At 30.3% G+C, this 16,221-nt stretch overlaps 1 protein-coding gene across 3 annotated transcripts in view; it reads right to left on the bottom strand.

Moving 5' to 3' along the window:
• LOC126733447 (titin-like) overlaps nt 1–16,221 on the bottom strand; it is a 114,767-nt gene that overhangs the window by 53,939 nt on the left and 44,607 nt on the right. For 2 of the 3 annotated variants that reach the window (XM_050436757.1, XM_050436759.1), the window contains exons 2-4: nt 8,625–8,840; nt 3,578–3,868; nt 3,281–3,375 (exon numbers count right to left, since the gene is read on the bottom strand). In XM_050436757.1, coding sequence (XP_050292714.1) covers nt 3,281–3,375; nt 3,578–3,868; nt 8,625–8,840 — 602 coding nt within the window. The remainder of the gene's footprint in view (nt 1–3,280; nt 3,376–3,577; nt 3,869–8,624; nt 8,841–16,221) is intronic. The other variant, XM_050436758.1, reaches the window with a different exon arrangement.

Genomic DNA, 16,221 nt, shown 5'->3' with positions numbered 1-16,221 from the left:
TATTAGATAAATAAGCTGGTTGTCCGAAAAGCACAACTTTATGGACTAGTGTAGCCATTTGCAGTACAAAGCGTTCATCCAAAGAAAGCCACCCTGATCTGACCAACAGGGGAGTGACATGGTCGCATTTACTCATACCAAAACTAAACTTGAGGCACGCGTTTTGAATTTTCTGAAGGCTATTCTTTTCACGTTGATACAAGGCAGGCCAAAACAGAACTTGAGCATAACTAGCAATTGACAAAATTAATGTATCACAAAGATGTAGTTTAATATCAGCTGTCAAAAACTGTTTGTTCATATAGAGTATTTTTAATTTATAAAAACATGCCCTCAACAAATTCGACACATGCCCCTCAAACCTGAGATTCATGTCAAGGACAATCCCCAAATTCTTCTGGTTATTAGAAGGAGGTAAAGGAGATCCATCTATGCTGATCTTCACGGTATCTGGAAGGGGCTTGCCAAAGACAAGGAGTTTGGACTTTGCAGCATTCAATACGAGTCTGTGACTCTTACACAAGTCAGATATGGCTAAAAGATCCAAATTAATAGCATTCACAGCTTCTATGGCCTCCATAAAGTTAAATGAACGATAGATCTGTGTGTCATCGGCGTACTGGTGCGATTCACAAACTCGAAGGAATTTATGAAAGTCACATAGATATAACAAAAAGAGTAAGGGGCCAAGAATACTTCCCTGCGGGACACCCTGATCCAACTGCAAATATTCAGATAGAATAGAATTAATTCTTACCCTTTGACGTCTATTTAAAAGATAATTTTTTAGCAGTTTAAGAGCAGAAGTATGTAGCCCAAAATATTGGAGCTTTGCCAATAAAATTAAATGATCCAGTGTGTCAAATGCACGACTAAAATCCAGCAATACTAAAACTGTTGTTTTTTTCTGATCAAGAGCTTTAAATATATCATCACAAATATGAAGAAGAGCTGTACTGGTACTATGTTTTGCACGAAAACCCGACTGTGTTACTGGAAGCAAATTTTTAGTTAAGCAGAATTCATTAAGCTGATCATTAACAATTCTTTCAAAAATTTTGGACATGGCAGGGAGTATGCTTATAGGACGATAGTGCGATAATTCCGTTGGATTTCCAATCTTAGCGACAGGGATTATATCAGCTTTTTTCCAAGCATCCGGGAAAACACCCATGGAAATACAAAAGTTTATTATAAATGTTAGATGCGGGGAAATATGAGGTGTTACGAGACATCAACATGTCATTTCAAAATGGGGTCTTTCCAAACTGCCTTAAAACTGCAATAATCATTCCATTACATAAACGAGGAGATAAAGATCAAGCCTCAAACTATCGTCCAATTGCACTTCTTCCAACCCTCTCAAAGATCATAGAACGCCTGGCTAAAAAAAGGTTTTTGTCATTTTTGTTTAAATATAATATCTTAACCCCTTATCAGTTTGGATTTCTGAGCAAAAAATGCGCCAACGATGCTATGTTCTCCCTGTTTAACAGCGTTTATTCAAATATCAACAAAAATTACTTAACAGCAACAATTTTCTGTGACTTTTTAAAGGCTTTCGATTGCGTAAACCACATTATTTTAATTGACAAATTGCAGCACTATGGATTCAGAGGTATATCCCTTCAATGGTTTAAGTCATATTTGTGCATTTTTGTGCAGTCATATCTTCTTGTAAACCAATTGAATGTGGGGTACCTCAAGGTTCCGTTTTGGGTCCTATGCTCTTTCTGCTGTTTATAAATGACCTGGCCAGCCTGAACATAAGCGGAAAAATCTGTCTTTTTGTTGATAATACTAGATTCACTTGGAGCAATCCGAATGCAATGGCACTGCATACAACAATTTCCAACGACTTGGTCTTTCGGATTGCCTAAATCTCTCAAAAACTAAAGTGTTATCATATAAAACGACCATTCCTCCATTTATTCTAAACAATACCAGTTTGGAAGTTGTTGAGTCTGTCAAGTTCTTGGGTCTTGTTGTGGACGGCTCTTTGAAATGGGATTTGCACATAGATACGTTATCTAAAAAACTAAGCTCGGCATGTTTTGCCATAAGATCAATCTCAAGAGAATTAGGCTTCTTCACGGCCAAAACAGTTTATTATGCTCTTTTTGAGTCACATCTTCGTTACACCCTTCCATTCTGGGGTACATGCTGCAAGACCCAATTTGAGCGTATATTTAAACTTCAAAAGAGAGCGCTTCGCTACTTATTAGGACTTGATAGTAGAGCTCACTGCCAAGTAAATTTTATAAAATATAAGATCCTTACTCTTCCCTCGATATTTATATTTGAATCTATCTGCCTTATCCGCAAACATGTGTCGCAGATTCCAGAAAGACCATCCCACAGCTATTTACTAAGGAACGTTGATCATAATCTTCATCTGTCAATTCCACGGTCGGAATTAGTAAGGAACTCTATACTTTATGCGGCAATAAAAATGCACAACCATCTGCCTTCTGTAATAAAATCGATGACTACTTTTAGTTGTTTTCGCAATGCCCTAAAATCTTTACTACTACAAAAAGCCCTATATACAGTAGAAGACTTTTTTAATATTTCCTTTTAAAGCACACACACTGGCGTTATTAGCTACCTATTATTTGCAAAATGTTTGCCTGCTTTTTATTGTATGTTTTTTTTTTGAGACTAAGGTTTTTGACAAGTTTATACATATAATTGTGTGTATATTTCTTTATAAAAATTATTTTATTTATGTATTTCGATCAAATTGTACAATTTGATAATTTGTACAGTACTTATTGTTTTGTTATGTACCTATTTACTTTGTGTGTATTTTGTCTGAGTAATTTTTTTTATGTTTATTTGTTTATATTTGTATTTTTTTTCCTTTAGTTTTGTCAATAAAATGTAAATTTTCTGACAATAAAGAATTATTTGATTTTGATTTTGATTTGATTTCAAATATTTCAAAGTATTTTGATGTTTAAAAAAAATAGTTTTTTGTCAAAGATTGCCCATTCTTTAAGAAACGTTTTGATATACCAACGATCTTTGTAACTCAAAATTTCAATAAATTAGAGCCCTTTTTGTCCAGCAAGATACAAGACTAGTCAAAATTGTACTTTTTAAAACAAAAAATTTTTGGGGTCATCCCAGAAGATATTTTTGCTTATAACTCCGGAACTACTTCAGACATCTTCATAATTCTTTCAGAGACAAATTAAGTGATTCTTAATGATGAATTTAAAATAGAATTTACAGTAAAACCGGACTGGATACATATTTAAAAAAATTAAATTCTTACCAATGATCCGGTGCTGTATCGTTTCGCTTTCGTATTTGAGAATTCATGGTAGTACGTGGGTGGGTTGAACAACATTAAGGGATATGGTTCGTAACCTGAAATAACAATTAAAAAAAAAATTAGTCTATTTAAATAACGTTCGGGTGCGAAAACGCTTCTGGCGATTTCCTTATCGACCTGAATAAAATCATGTAAATGTCAAATAGGAAAAATGCGCCGCGGAAAATGGTAATAATAAACAACAGGCCCGAGTGCCAAATTTTCCAAATACATTTGAAAAAAAAAATGGAAACTTACTATTCACGTAATAAATTCCGTTCTGGTCGACAAATCCGTTGGGAAACATAAACTGAGATTCATAATCCAAATCTGTAACGAAAGAAAACGTAAGAACGTTCGAGAATTCTCTGGGAAATTCTCGATATTTACCGGTGGACTGGTGGTCGGGGGTGCCATTTTCCGTAGAATTTCCCGTAGATATCGTAGAATTACCGGTAGACGTTTGAGTCTGATAAGTCTTGGGCTTGTTCAGGTAACCCTTCTTAAATAGAACATCTTGCCTGGGGGTCGTGATTCGCGTGTATTCATCTGAAATAATGAAAAATTATAAAAGTTTCACTTTTAAATTGATAGTAATTTCGTGTCATGTCAAACGAGAAGTGGATTATTATATGTGCTTTTAGTAGCATGCAACTGTTTTGACATTAATTGTGTGTTTGATATTATGTAAAGGTTATTAAGGACATGTCGTTTTTATGGGGCGATTTAATCATTACAGTTTTTTTTTTAGAAATCATAGTAAACCTATCGACATCTCACTTATTTTCAGCTAGCTTTTCCTAACAAATTAATTGACAAAATCAGATTTTTTGAACAAATTGTTGTACAATAAATCTAATTAAACTGCGTCCTTACAATAAATATTAAAAATAAACCTTCAACCTACAATAATCATTAGACTGATGCACTTTGAAAAGTGATTCCATATTACATGAATTACGTTATCACTCTGGTTGACCGTTGAACCTTAACTGTATTTAAGGTACGATTATTTAATCTTCCTATTAAGTGGTACTTTGATTGAACCGGTTAGGTCTTGAATTCATAAATTTTTAGGCAAACCCGAAAACAGGCAGTTCTTTCTAGAATTATCGTTAAAATGTTTGGCCTAAATTGTCTTATCTTTTCCAAATAGTTGCACAACATTTTATAAGGTATAGCGAATTTTTCCTAAATTACGTACGTCGGGTCTTATCACGTTTACGACCTCGTTGTAGTGTTACATCAAAATGTTGCGATATTAATCAACTATGGAAGTTTTATTCTTAGAATTTATCCTAAAAGGGTTTTTCTTATATAAAATTAAAAAATAAGCTAATTTTATTCTTGGTGATTTTTTGCTAAAATTAATTGTTAAAAAGTTATCGTCCCTAACCTCACTTTTTTGTTTTCGCTGTAGCTCGTTTAATATGGCTTATTTTCAAAAAAATCAAAAACAAAAAAAGTTTTATTTCTTAATTATCTTTGAGAGGGAGTGAACGCTTTTTTTCGTTTAAACTAATACAGCGCGAAAATCAACGTTTTATTTCAAAAATAACTTTTAAATCATAAATTTTTACTATTTATACATCACTATTGCCAAAAAAATATAACAAACGCAATAAAAATAGAAAGTGCGGCAAAAACAAATACAAAAACCCTCGTTTGTTTTGATATAATATTTTATTGGATGGCTTTTGGCAAGACTGTTTAAGAAAATTATTATTATTTTTTTTTTATTATTAGTCGTGATCTTGACCTTTTTTTTGTAATTTTAAAATTACTTTTAAAAATAAACTTGCCGAAAGAAAGGTATATATAAAAAAAAGAAGTAGGATCGATATAGGCAAAATTAAATTAAGTATTGATCGAACTGTTTGGATTAGGATTTTTTCATTTATACTGCCCCAGGCAATACGCCTTTATGATTATCCGCTTAGAAAAGCTTGCACACAGCATATGGCACTGCAGTATTATCATTATGAAGAAAAAATTAATAAAATTTGACGCGTTACCACTATGTCAACACCCAAATGTGGTTACAAATAAAATTACAAAATGTGTTTACATCACAATAAACTCATCGACATGCTACTCGTTTTTAGGTAACTTTTCCCAAGAAAATCACTGGTAAAGTCAGATTTTTTTTCTCTTAAACGCTACCTTCGTTAATTTATTCAACTTCGGGAAATTCACCGATACGACAAATAAATTTATAAAATTACACACTTACGCTCAACCTTGGAAATCTGATGCATTATGCTTTATTACCACTTACCGCACAATAAAGTGAGAAAACTCATTAGCTTTGCGGGTATCATTAATCTTACATTAGATTTTTATGATTATGCAATTTGCTTAGCAAAAAATACCAATTACGGACGCGTATAAAGGCACCCTTATTTAAATTATAGTTTAAACATAATAATGTCTTGCAGGCAGCATATTGAACCGCGGTATTGCCCTTTAAATATAATTCCGATGTAACCAATATGCAATGTTCAATTTGCTCCCTACAACCCAAAATAATATTATTTAGGTCAAATTTCCGAACCTAACAATGTTGCCATGCCATATTATACATAATGTATGCCTCATGTGTATGTGAATATTCTAATTTCAAGCGTCAACAGAGTCTCAAAATTTAGAATACGCTTATGCAGTTGCCTCAGTGCTAAGTTTAAATGTAAATAATAGAAAATCATTTAAATTCCACCTGATTTTGTCGTCTAGTTCAAGTTGTAGTGGTTTTAGAAATGAGCATATTACGTATGGGGGGGAAGGGAGAGGTTCTTTTTAAAGAAACTAGAGAGAAGTCACCCTAATAATATATTTTTTAATTTTAAAATGCTGCGTGAAATTTTGCGAAATTTGATTACATACTTTTTTGAGATATAAACAGTTTTGAAAATTAAATGATTTAATGTTTTATTTTTTCAAAAAGTTATGCATTTTTATGATGAAAAATAAAAAATAGGCATCTCTTATTCTTGGCATTTTTTTGTTAAAATCAATAGTTAAAAAGTTATCGTCCTTAACCTTACTTTTTTGTTCCTCGTATAACTCACGTAATATTGCTTATTTCGGAAAAATTTAAGAACTAAAAAAGTTATATTTTTTAATTTTCTATAAGAGGGAGAACCTATTTTTTCCTTTAAATGTATACAATTTGAGATATTTAGTAATTATTATAAACATTTTTCAGAATATTGATATTTCCAAGAGAAAATTTAAAAACAAAAATCTTTTATTTTTGATCAAATCAATATTTAAAAACTTATCGTTCTTAACCTCACTTTTTTGTTGCTTTTATAGCTCGCTTAATATCAAATATTTCCAAAAAATTTAGGAACTAAAAAAGATCCATTTTTCTGTTTTATACGAGGGAGTAACTATTTTTTCATTTAACTGTATACAGGGAGAGATGTTTAGTAATTATTAATTATAAATTAAAAAAACAAGATATTTCTAATACAAAATAAAAAAATAAACAACTTTCATTCTTGCTAATTTTTCGATAAAATTAATATTTAAAAAGTTATCGTCCTTAACCTCACTTTTTGGTTCCTCCTATAACTCGCTTAATATCGCTTATTTTGGAAAAATTTAAAAACTGAAAAAGTTCTATTTTTCTGTTCTATACGAGGGAGTAACTATTTTTTCATTTAACTGTATACAGGGTGAGATAATTAGTAATTATTAATTATAAATTAAAAAAACAAGATATTTCTGATACAAAACAAAAAAATAAACATCTTTTATTCTTGCTAATTTTTCGATAAAATCAATATTTAAAAAGTTATCGTCCTTAACCTCACTTTTTTGTTCCTCTTATAACTCACTTAATATCGCTTATTTTGGAAAAATTTAAGAACTGAAAAAGTTCTATTTTTTCTGTTCTATACGAGGGAGTAACTATTTTTTTATTTAACTGTATACAGGGTGAGATATTTAGTAATTATTAATTATAAATTAAAAAAACAAGATGTTTCCAATACAAAACAAAAAAATAAACATCTTTTATTCTTCATTATTTTTTAATAAAATCAATATTTAAAGAGTTATCGTCCTTAACCTCACTTTTTTGTTCCTCTTATAACTCGGTTAATATTGCTTATTTCGAAAAATTTTAAAAATTAAAAAGTTTAATTTTTTATTTTCTATAAGAGCGAGCAAAAATGTTTTCTTTTAAGCGTCTACTGGCTGAGATATTTAGTAATTATTAAATAAATTATCAAAAATATTGATATTCCTAAAAGAAAATTGAAAAATAAACATCTTTTATTCCTAATAATTTTTCAATAAAATCAATATTTAAGAAGCTATTGTCCTTAACCTCACTTTTTTATTCCTTTTATAACTCACTTAATATCGCTTATTTCGGAAAAATTTAAGAACTGAAAAAGTTCTATTTTTTGATTTTCTATAAGAAGGAGTAACTGTTTTTTCATGTAACTGTATACAGGGTGAGATATTTAGTAATTATTAATTATACATTAAAAAAACAAGATATTTCTAATACAAAATAAAAAAATAAACATCTTTTATTCTTGCTAATTTTTCGATAAAACTAATATTTAAAAAGTTATCATCCTTAACCTCACTTTTTTGTTCCTCTTATAACTCGCTTAATATCGCTTATTTCGGAAAAATGTAAGAAGTGAAAAAGTTTTGTTTTTTTATTTTCTACCAAAGCGAGCAAAAGGGTTTTCATTTAAGAATATACAGAGTGAGATATTTAGTAATTATTAATTATAAATTAAAAAAAAACAAGAAATTTCTAATACAAAATAAAAAAATAAACATCTTTTATTCTTGCTAATTTTTCGATAAAATTAATATTTAAAAAGTTATCGTCCTTAACCTCACTTTTTTGTTCCTGTTATAACTCGCTTAATATCGCTTATTTTGGAAAAATGTAAAAAGTGAAAAAGTTTTCTTTTTTTATTTTCTACCAAAGCCAGCAAAAGGGTTTTCATTTAAGCATATACAGAGTGAGATATTTAGTAATTATTAATTATAAATTAAAAAAAACAAGATATTTCTAATACAAAATAAAAAATAAACATCTTTTATTCTTGCTAATTTTTCGATAAAATTAATATTTAAAAAGTTTTCGTCCTTAACCTCACTTTTTTATTCTTCATATAACTCGCTTAATATCGCATATTTCAAAAAATATCAGGAAACAAAAAAGTTTTATTTGTTAATTGCCTATAATATAAGACTGGCTAAACACTCTTTTGATATCATCTCTCTAAAGAGAGAGAGAAAGGGCACAATAGAAAGCTGTTTGCCTCCTTACCTTCGTTAAAAGTAATTTTGGTTTCGCTGGTGGTACTACTCGACCTGGTGCTCTTGATACTCCCATCGTACTGGTTGTACCGCCTCCTCGCCGGAGTCGATTGACTAGAATAAGAATATTTCGAACTGTAGTAGCCGGTGCTGTTGCTCACTCTGGAATATCTACTGGATACCGCTGAGGAGTTCGTGTTGCTCTCTTCGCTATCGCTGTGCTCGTCTGCAAAACAAACAATTTCTTATAGAAAATGAATTTATTGGCCCGTTATTGTTTAATGTCATAAATAACCGTGTTCCGGGATAATCATTTCGGGAGGTCGGCTATAATAAAATAACGTTCGCATGGCCAGGTTCACGGTAGCGATTTAAATAAAAAAAATTTTACCTACGCTCCCACACTGTGTGACTTTAAACGCATTCCGGAAAAGCGTTAAAATATTTGATTTATTATGACGTTTATGACGGTTTAGCCGTTAGGTTTATTGGCTTGACAAGGCACGTGATATAACATGAGTTATTAATTATATAACGTCTGTCGAGTAGAGTGGCGTTTTTAGCTTTCAAGTGTGTTTTTCTTGGCAAATGATAAAATTATATTTTCTGTACTATCTGTACAATATGGGGTTCCTTAAAGTGAAAAAAATTTAAACCCATTGACATGGTATCCCAAACAGCATCATACGTCCTGGGTACGTAATTTTTATGTCATCTTTATGTCCATTGTTATAAAAATAACGTATTTAGTACGTACTTTTGGATACGTAGTTCGTACATTAATTACGTCTCGCGAATGTACATAAGTGTACAGGGTGTCCTAATTTCGAGGGTGACCATTGGAATCTCGGAAACCGTAAGAGTTACAGGGTCGGTTAAATGGACGCAAAGTTGCGCAATTTGGAGCTTAATAAAATGACGTTTAAAATTTTTTTAAATTCCGAATACTTCCGGAGTTATCCGAAGAAAATCGAAAATTGTCAAAATCGTTTTTATCTTCTACCGACTTTATTTAAAGAGACATCGGAAAACTAAAACAGTTTTTCATTGCCACTTTTTATGTCCAACAACACGACGCTATAAAAAAATTAATCCGACGTTTCGTTTTTTTTCGATCAACATCAACTTTATTTTTTTCTTTTGGGCGCCATATTGGATTTTTTCATTTTTAAAAAATTGGTTTTTTTAACTGCCTTTAAAATGAGGTATCGCACTTGCATGTCCGATTACTCCTTCTAGTACTTCCCTTAAGAACTTTATGAGTGCAAGAGAGAAAGATCAATGGGATTTCCAAATAAATTGATTTTATATAAACTGAAGCTATAAAATACTCTGTATTTGATATAGTTTTTTTTAACCAATTCAATGAAAATGTATCCGTTTATTTTATTAAGTTTAAGCGACTAATGTCATTTTGTCATGGTCTACTATATAAATGTAAAAAAATCAAAATATTAGGTTAGGAAATTAAGTATTTGGAATTTTAAAAATTTTTAAACGTAATTTTATTAAGCTCCAAATTGCGTAACTTTGCCTCCATTTAACCGACCCTGTAACTCTTACGGTTTCCGAGATGTGGTCACCCTCGAATTTGGGACACTCTGTACATATAAATACTTGAAGAAAATGTTTTAGCTGGATGAATTACACAAGAATAAAAAAAACACATATATTTTTGTTAATACAGAAAACTATATGCCAGAAAAGATTTTTTTTTTCAAATATACGTATTTTTAAATATTTCTAAGTTTTATTTTAAATATTTCTAATTTTGGTAGGGGTATAAAAACAGAAAAAACACAATTGATAGAGAAAGTCAACGAATTCGGTATAAATTAGAAAACAACTATCAAATCGAGATTCCCTCTTTCCAATGGACTAACACGGCCTATAAATTTAGTTAGTTTACATGTTGATCTGGTCGAAAAGTAATTAGGTATATAGGATTTTCAAAACATCTAAAGAGTATAGATAATGGAGTATTTGTCATAATAATATATCAAAATTATCAAGATCGGTATGCAATGACGTATTTGTGTTGCCCCCACTGACTGTCAAATAAGTAATTGGCAACATGAGGGGTTGACACTGTTAACAGTGTTTAAGACAAGTGACAGATGTGAGAACGAACGCCCTGCTTTTAGTCGGCTTGCCATGGGTTATCCCCCATGGATGAAACTTGTATGGTGAAAATCGGAATCGTATATCGGCCATCTTGCTTGGCAAAATTGACAGGGAGCTGACAGACAGTTGTTGACATTGACTGATCATCATTTGTTATTGTCATACCATTTGAGTTTGTTTTTCATTTCAATGAATGCCAGCGTGGGTTGAGTTTGCTATTTGTTTTAAGGATGTTATTTTCAATTTATGACTTTTTTTCTAAAAAGTTCTCTTTCAATATTGGGAGTAGTGTTTTAATTAATTTGCGGCAAGCAATTCCAGGTTTCTGGTAAGAAAATCTGATTTTATTTATTACTATTATGTTTTTGTATTGTCAATCTTTAGTCTTTAATAAAATCAAATACAGTTGGTTTCAATGAAGAAATTTCACTTTTCAAGTATTTAATTTTTAACTTGATTATTATAAATACATATTACAAAATGTCTGGCCTCTCATTTTCTATTCAACAATTAAAAATTGATTGAAATTCTTGACCTTGATGTAATAGTATGTATATTTTAAATGTTTCTGAGAAACAGTAATAAAAGATTTTTTTAATTTCCTTCAGTTCATATTACAAGAAAAACATGAAGAGGGATATGCAATGTAAATATTATTAAGACTTTGAGCTATAGAATTTCTTCTGATCAGTTCTCCACAAATTTTAATAATGCTGATACCCCTGGCTTTACACTACAATACATATTTATTTAAACATTTATTTTGTCTTTTTTTTTACATGAATCATTTAGTAAATTGATTTATAAGGTTTGCACTGTCTATTTTTTTATTTTATTTCCTGCTCGTATCATACCATTTCCTGTGTTCACTGAGACAAGACATAGGTATAGCGGCTAAGAGACCTGAGCACCCGGAATGGATCAGAATTAATGTTTTTCTGACAACTTGTTTTTTAAAGAGTTTCTTTTTATTTTATGTAAACATCTATCCTCGAATTAAGTTTTTAGTAATATTATAGTTCCAAGATATGTTGTTAGTATTATAAGACCAACAAATATATTCTATGTAAGTGATATATATGTTTATACTAAAAAGTTGTTTTCATTTTGAAAGAGTTTATTTTGTTTTGTCGATGGATATATTGTTTCTTTCAATAATACTCTGTTATAGAATTTTTTATTAATTTTAAAAATTAATATTTAGATTATAATTTAAATTATTTTAAAATCTGTTTAATTTTTCTTTAGAAAACAGATACAAGTACATATTAAATAAGAATAATTCATCCTCTATTGACTCTATGTGTTAATAAAATGAGGATATTATTAACCTAGTGGGAATGCCTTTAAATGTATTATAAGAAAACAGCACAAAAATGTTGACAACCTTTTCTAATCTGTATAAAATTAGGGTAGTTCAGTGCTAACAAAATAATTTTAAACATTTTTAGTTTAATTCTAATTTAAATAATGTCTGTTATAATGAATTATTGAATATTATGTATATCATTTTAAGTATTTTTTTTTCAGAAAATTAAATAATAAATGTATTAAAGCAAAAAAACATTGTTTTATTTCCATTTGTCCAATTGGTGATATGTCGTACACTATTGTTAGTACACTTTCGTAGATTATTGCAGTAAATTAACCTATTTAGATATGTAAAATAAAGCTGAAAAGTTTTATTTTTGTTTGTAACACCTAAACAAAAGGGCTCTTTTCTCTATGAGTAACCTTTTTGATTAGGCGTTTGCTTTAGATATTACGATTAAATGATAAGGTTGTCAGATTAAATAAAATGTGATTTCCCGCCTTAATTTGGCCACGCCTTTCTACCATTTCGATTGGTCCAATTAGACACGTCAAACTGTCAAGTTAGTTACAACAGTTTCCGCTGCCAAGCGAGAGGCCGCTAGCTGATTTGTCAGAAGAATTTCTTTCAGTTTGTATGCAACCACCACTTCTCTATATATTTGTGTTCTGTGGTTATCCCTTTGTAATAAAAGCTTACACTCCTGTGAATTTACGACAGTGTTGCCACCTCTACCGACTTTTTGGTAGATATACCGATTTAGCATTTTACTTTACTATCTACCGAATTGTCATAGTTTTTTACAGATTTTTTTCTTTAAATAAAAAATTCTTAAAATCAAAAGTTCCTTGATTAAAAAAAAAATCTAATTTTAAAGCATTATTGTCTAAATATATTAGCGCCATTTTTTTACTTTAAAGGGAGCAAATGTTATGTTTGGTCCCCATTACTCTGCGATGGCATTTTTGCAAAATGATATTTCAGAGTTATTTACTGGAAAGCGTATATGCCATTCGTTTCATCTCTGTGCATCTTATGCTTGCCATAAGTTCCCGATGTATATAGAAGATTTGGCAAGATATATTCATAATTATTTTAATAGCAGGCCAAAGCGAAAATTTGAATTTGAAGAATTTCAAAGTTTCTATAATGTTAAAATCCATAAGTTACTTCACCCATCTCAGACTCGTTGGTTATCCCTCGAAAGTGTTGTTAAAGAATTTAAAAGCAGTATGATGCATTAAAATTGTATTTTGTTGATGTTGTCAGCAATAAAAATGACTTTTATTAGCAGATAATATTTTATAAAAATTACAAAATCCAAATAATAAATTATATTTTCAATTTGTGGACTATGTTTTACCTTATTTTAATCAACTTAATTGTGATATGCAAACAGAATCTCCTAAATTACATGTGATATGCAAAAAGTAACTATTGTGTTCCTTTTTTTGATTCTTTCCCTAAAATATAATACTTATAGAAAATATCAATTTTAAAAACCCTTAACATTTTCAACCTGTAGAAAATATGTACTTTGGACCCTTAGTGACAGCAACTATATTAAATTCTTATTTAACACTCTTGATTTCTTTATAGAATCTTGTAGCCAACTCAGATATCTTATACTTGCTTATAAAAGAGTTACATCAGTGCAGCAAAGTGTCCTGAGACTCCTACATGGTCCAGAACCAGATAAAGTAGGATCTCACACAAATCGGGCTGGCAATTGCCTTGCAGCAAGACAAAATCTTCAGTCTGTCGGACAAACTAATATTATTTACAACCGAACATGATAATCTTCTATTATTTAAATAATATAATTAATTGTATTTGCGCAATTAAACTGACCTGACTTTAGAAAAGAATAATTATTTCGCTATCGAAGGATGAACCCCGGGCAAGGTTTAAAATTTACAAAAAAAAACTGCGATAACATTTCTTCGGTAAATTACAGTCACAGATAAAATATGCACCACATGCGACATTAAACGGATGATAAAAAAAATTACGATGGAACTACGGAATGCCCATTTTAGATGTCTCTCTCTCTCGCTGTGAACTTGCTATGGAATTTTAAGACCAACACTGAGGTATGGTAATATCAAACTATATAGATTTCAACTTTGTTGTTGTTTCAAATTGGTAGACTGTGGTAATATGGTGATGGTGATTTATAAATATACCAGGTGGCGCATCGAAAACGAAACAGAGCCAATTACGGGCAGTCCATTAACTTTTAAAAAAAACGCTCGGACCCGTCGATTTTATTTTCGAGGGGGACACTTAATAATCACTTTCCCACCTACAACCCCCTAAGCGGGGGTGGCACTTTCCCTAAAATCTTAAATAGGAAGGGGGGTCGAGTGATCGAAGGTCTTTTAATTCTCTTTACAAGGGTACTTGGTTTGACGCAATTTAAGTAAGTACTTTTTAAAATTTTCGCATTTAAACCTTAAAAGGTAATTTTCAATATTTTTACTTTATCATAGACTACTAAAGGTACTTTTAAGAAAAACAATGCGAGGCAGTAGGACAAAACCATCAAGTATTATTAAATTATGAGACAAAAAATGAGATAGCTCTATCATATTACAGAATATTTTGACCTTAAGTCTAGACATTTAAAAAATTATCGCAAAAATAGATTTAAAAAGAATTTGCTTAAGTGTTAGCTTATAATAAATGTTCAAAATGGCCACCTCCATTCTCCATACAATAAAAAAGAGTTTGCTCAAAGCGTTGTCGCACGTTCTGCAATACTTCAGGCGTGATTTGAAGACACTTATTTAAAATTATGCCTTGTAAATCTTCTAACGAAGTGGGTTCAGTCTCATAAACTTTGCTTTTTAAGTGACCCCAAAGAAAAAAGTCTAGAGACGATAAATCCGGCGATCGTGGAGGCTATTCAATAGCACCTCTTCTTCCAATCCATCGTCCTGGAAACGTCCGATCCAAATATTCTCGCACGAATTTTTCACAATATATCAGTTATTACAATAGAATGATATTATTTAATTATTTCAAAAATTAAACTATAGCTATATCTAATACAAGTCTTAGTACTCAACACCTAGATGTAAAAACATCTGTATGTGCGTAGTAAAGTTTTCTAATAATTTGTTACATTTATTTGTAATATTATTCTACACCGTGAAAACCAAAACAAAAACAATTCTACTATAACAATTTGCATATACAATCAAAAGATTAGTAATGTTAACATCATAGATCTCCTAAATCTACCCAAATAGACATAAAATCACATAAACTAGTTAAAAATCCTTACAAATTGATGGTGATTTTCAAAGATTACATTCTTTGTTAGTAATTTAAATCTTTTCATTCTAGAACATATTTTTACCTCTCTTGGTAATAAGTTATAAAGTTTTGGGCCAAAGTAGTTTATATACCTCAGATTAAGATTATTTAAACTTGTCGGAATTTTTATGTGCTCGTGATATCTAGCTCTTGTTTCATAGGAATGATCTATCAAAATCTTTAAGTTAGGTTGAGTGTGTATATAGGAACATGTTGTAAGTATATATAACGATCTAATGTCTAGAATATCTTTATAAAAGCAAATGAGAAGGATATAAACGGTTTTTCTTAAGAATTATTTTTAAAATGTACTTCTGTATTATATTTAACTTATATAAGCTGTTATTATAAAGTCCTCCCCACACCAGTATTCCGTATTTTAAAATTGACTCTACAAATGCTTTATAAATGATAGTGAGTGTTTTTTTATTCAAAAATTCTCTTAGCAAGTAAAATTTATGAACAAGTTTTCGGACTTTGTTGGAGACATGATCAATATGTGTTTTCCACTTTAAATTTTTGTCGATTATAATACCGAGATATTTTGTAGATGAGGTCTCCTTAATGCAATCATCATTAAATAAAATCGAGGTATACTCAGGTCTATTTACACTAGTCAAAGAAAAAGCTATGTAATTAGTTTTTGTTAAATTCAAAGTTAGTTTAGAAGTTTATAGCCAGTTTTTTATTTCTACCAATATGTTCATGGATTTGTCCCTTATGCTTTCCCAAGAATCTCCCGAAACAACAATTGCCGTGTCATCAGCATAAGATACTGTTAACCCATCAATCTGTAATTTTAAAAGGGAGTTTAAGTATGTTATAAATAATATCGGGCCTAAGACCGTTC

This window comes from Anthonomus grandis, chromosome 2 (assembly GCF_022605725.1).
Source record: "Anthonomus grandis grandis chromosome 2, icAntGran1.3, whole genome shotgun sequence".
Lineage (NCBI taxonomy): Eukaryota > Metazoa > Arthropoda > Insecta > Coleoptera > Curculionidae > Anthonomus > Anthonomus grandis.
Note: the sequence above shows the minus strand (reverse complement) of the source record. Positions and strands in the feature narration are given on the sequence as shown.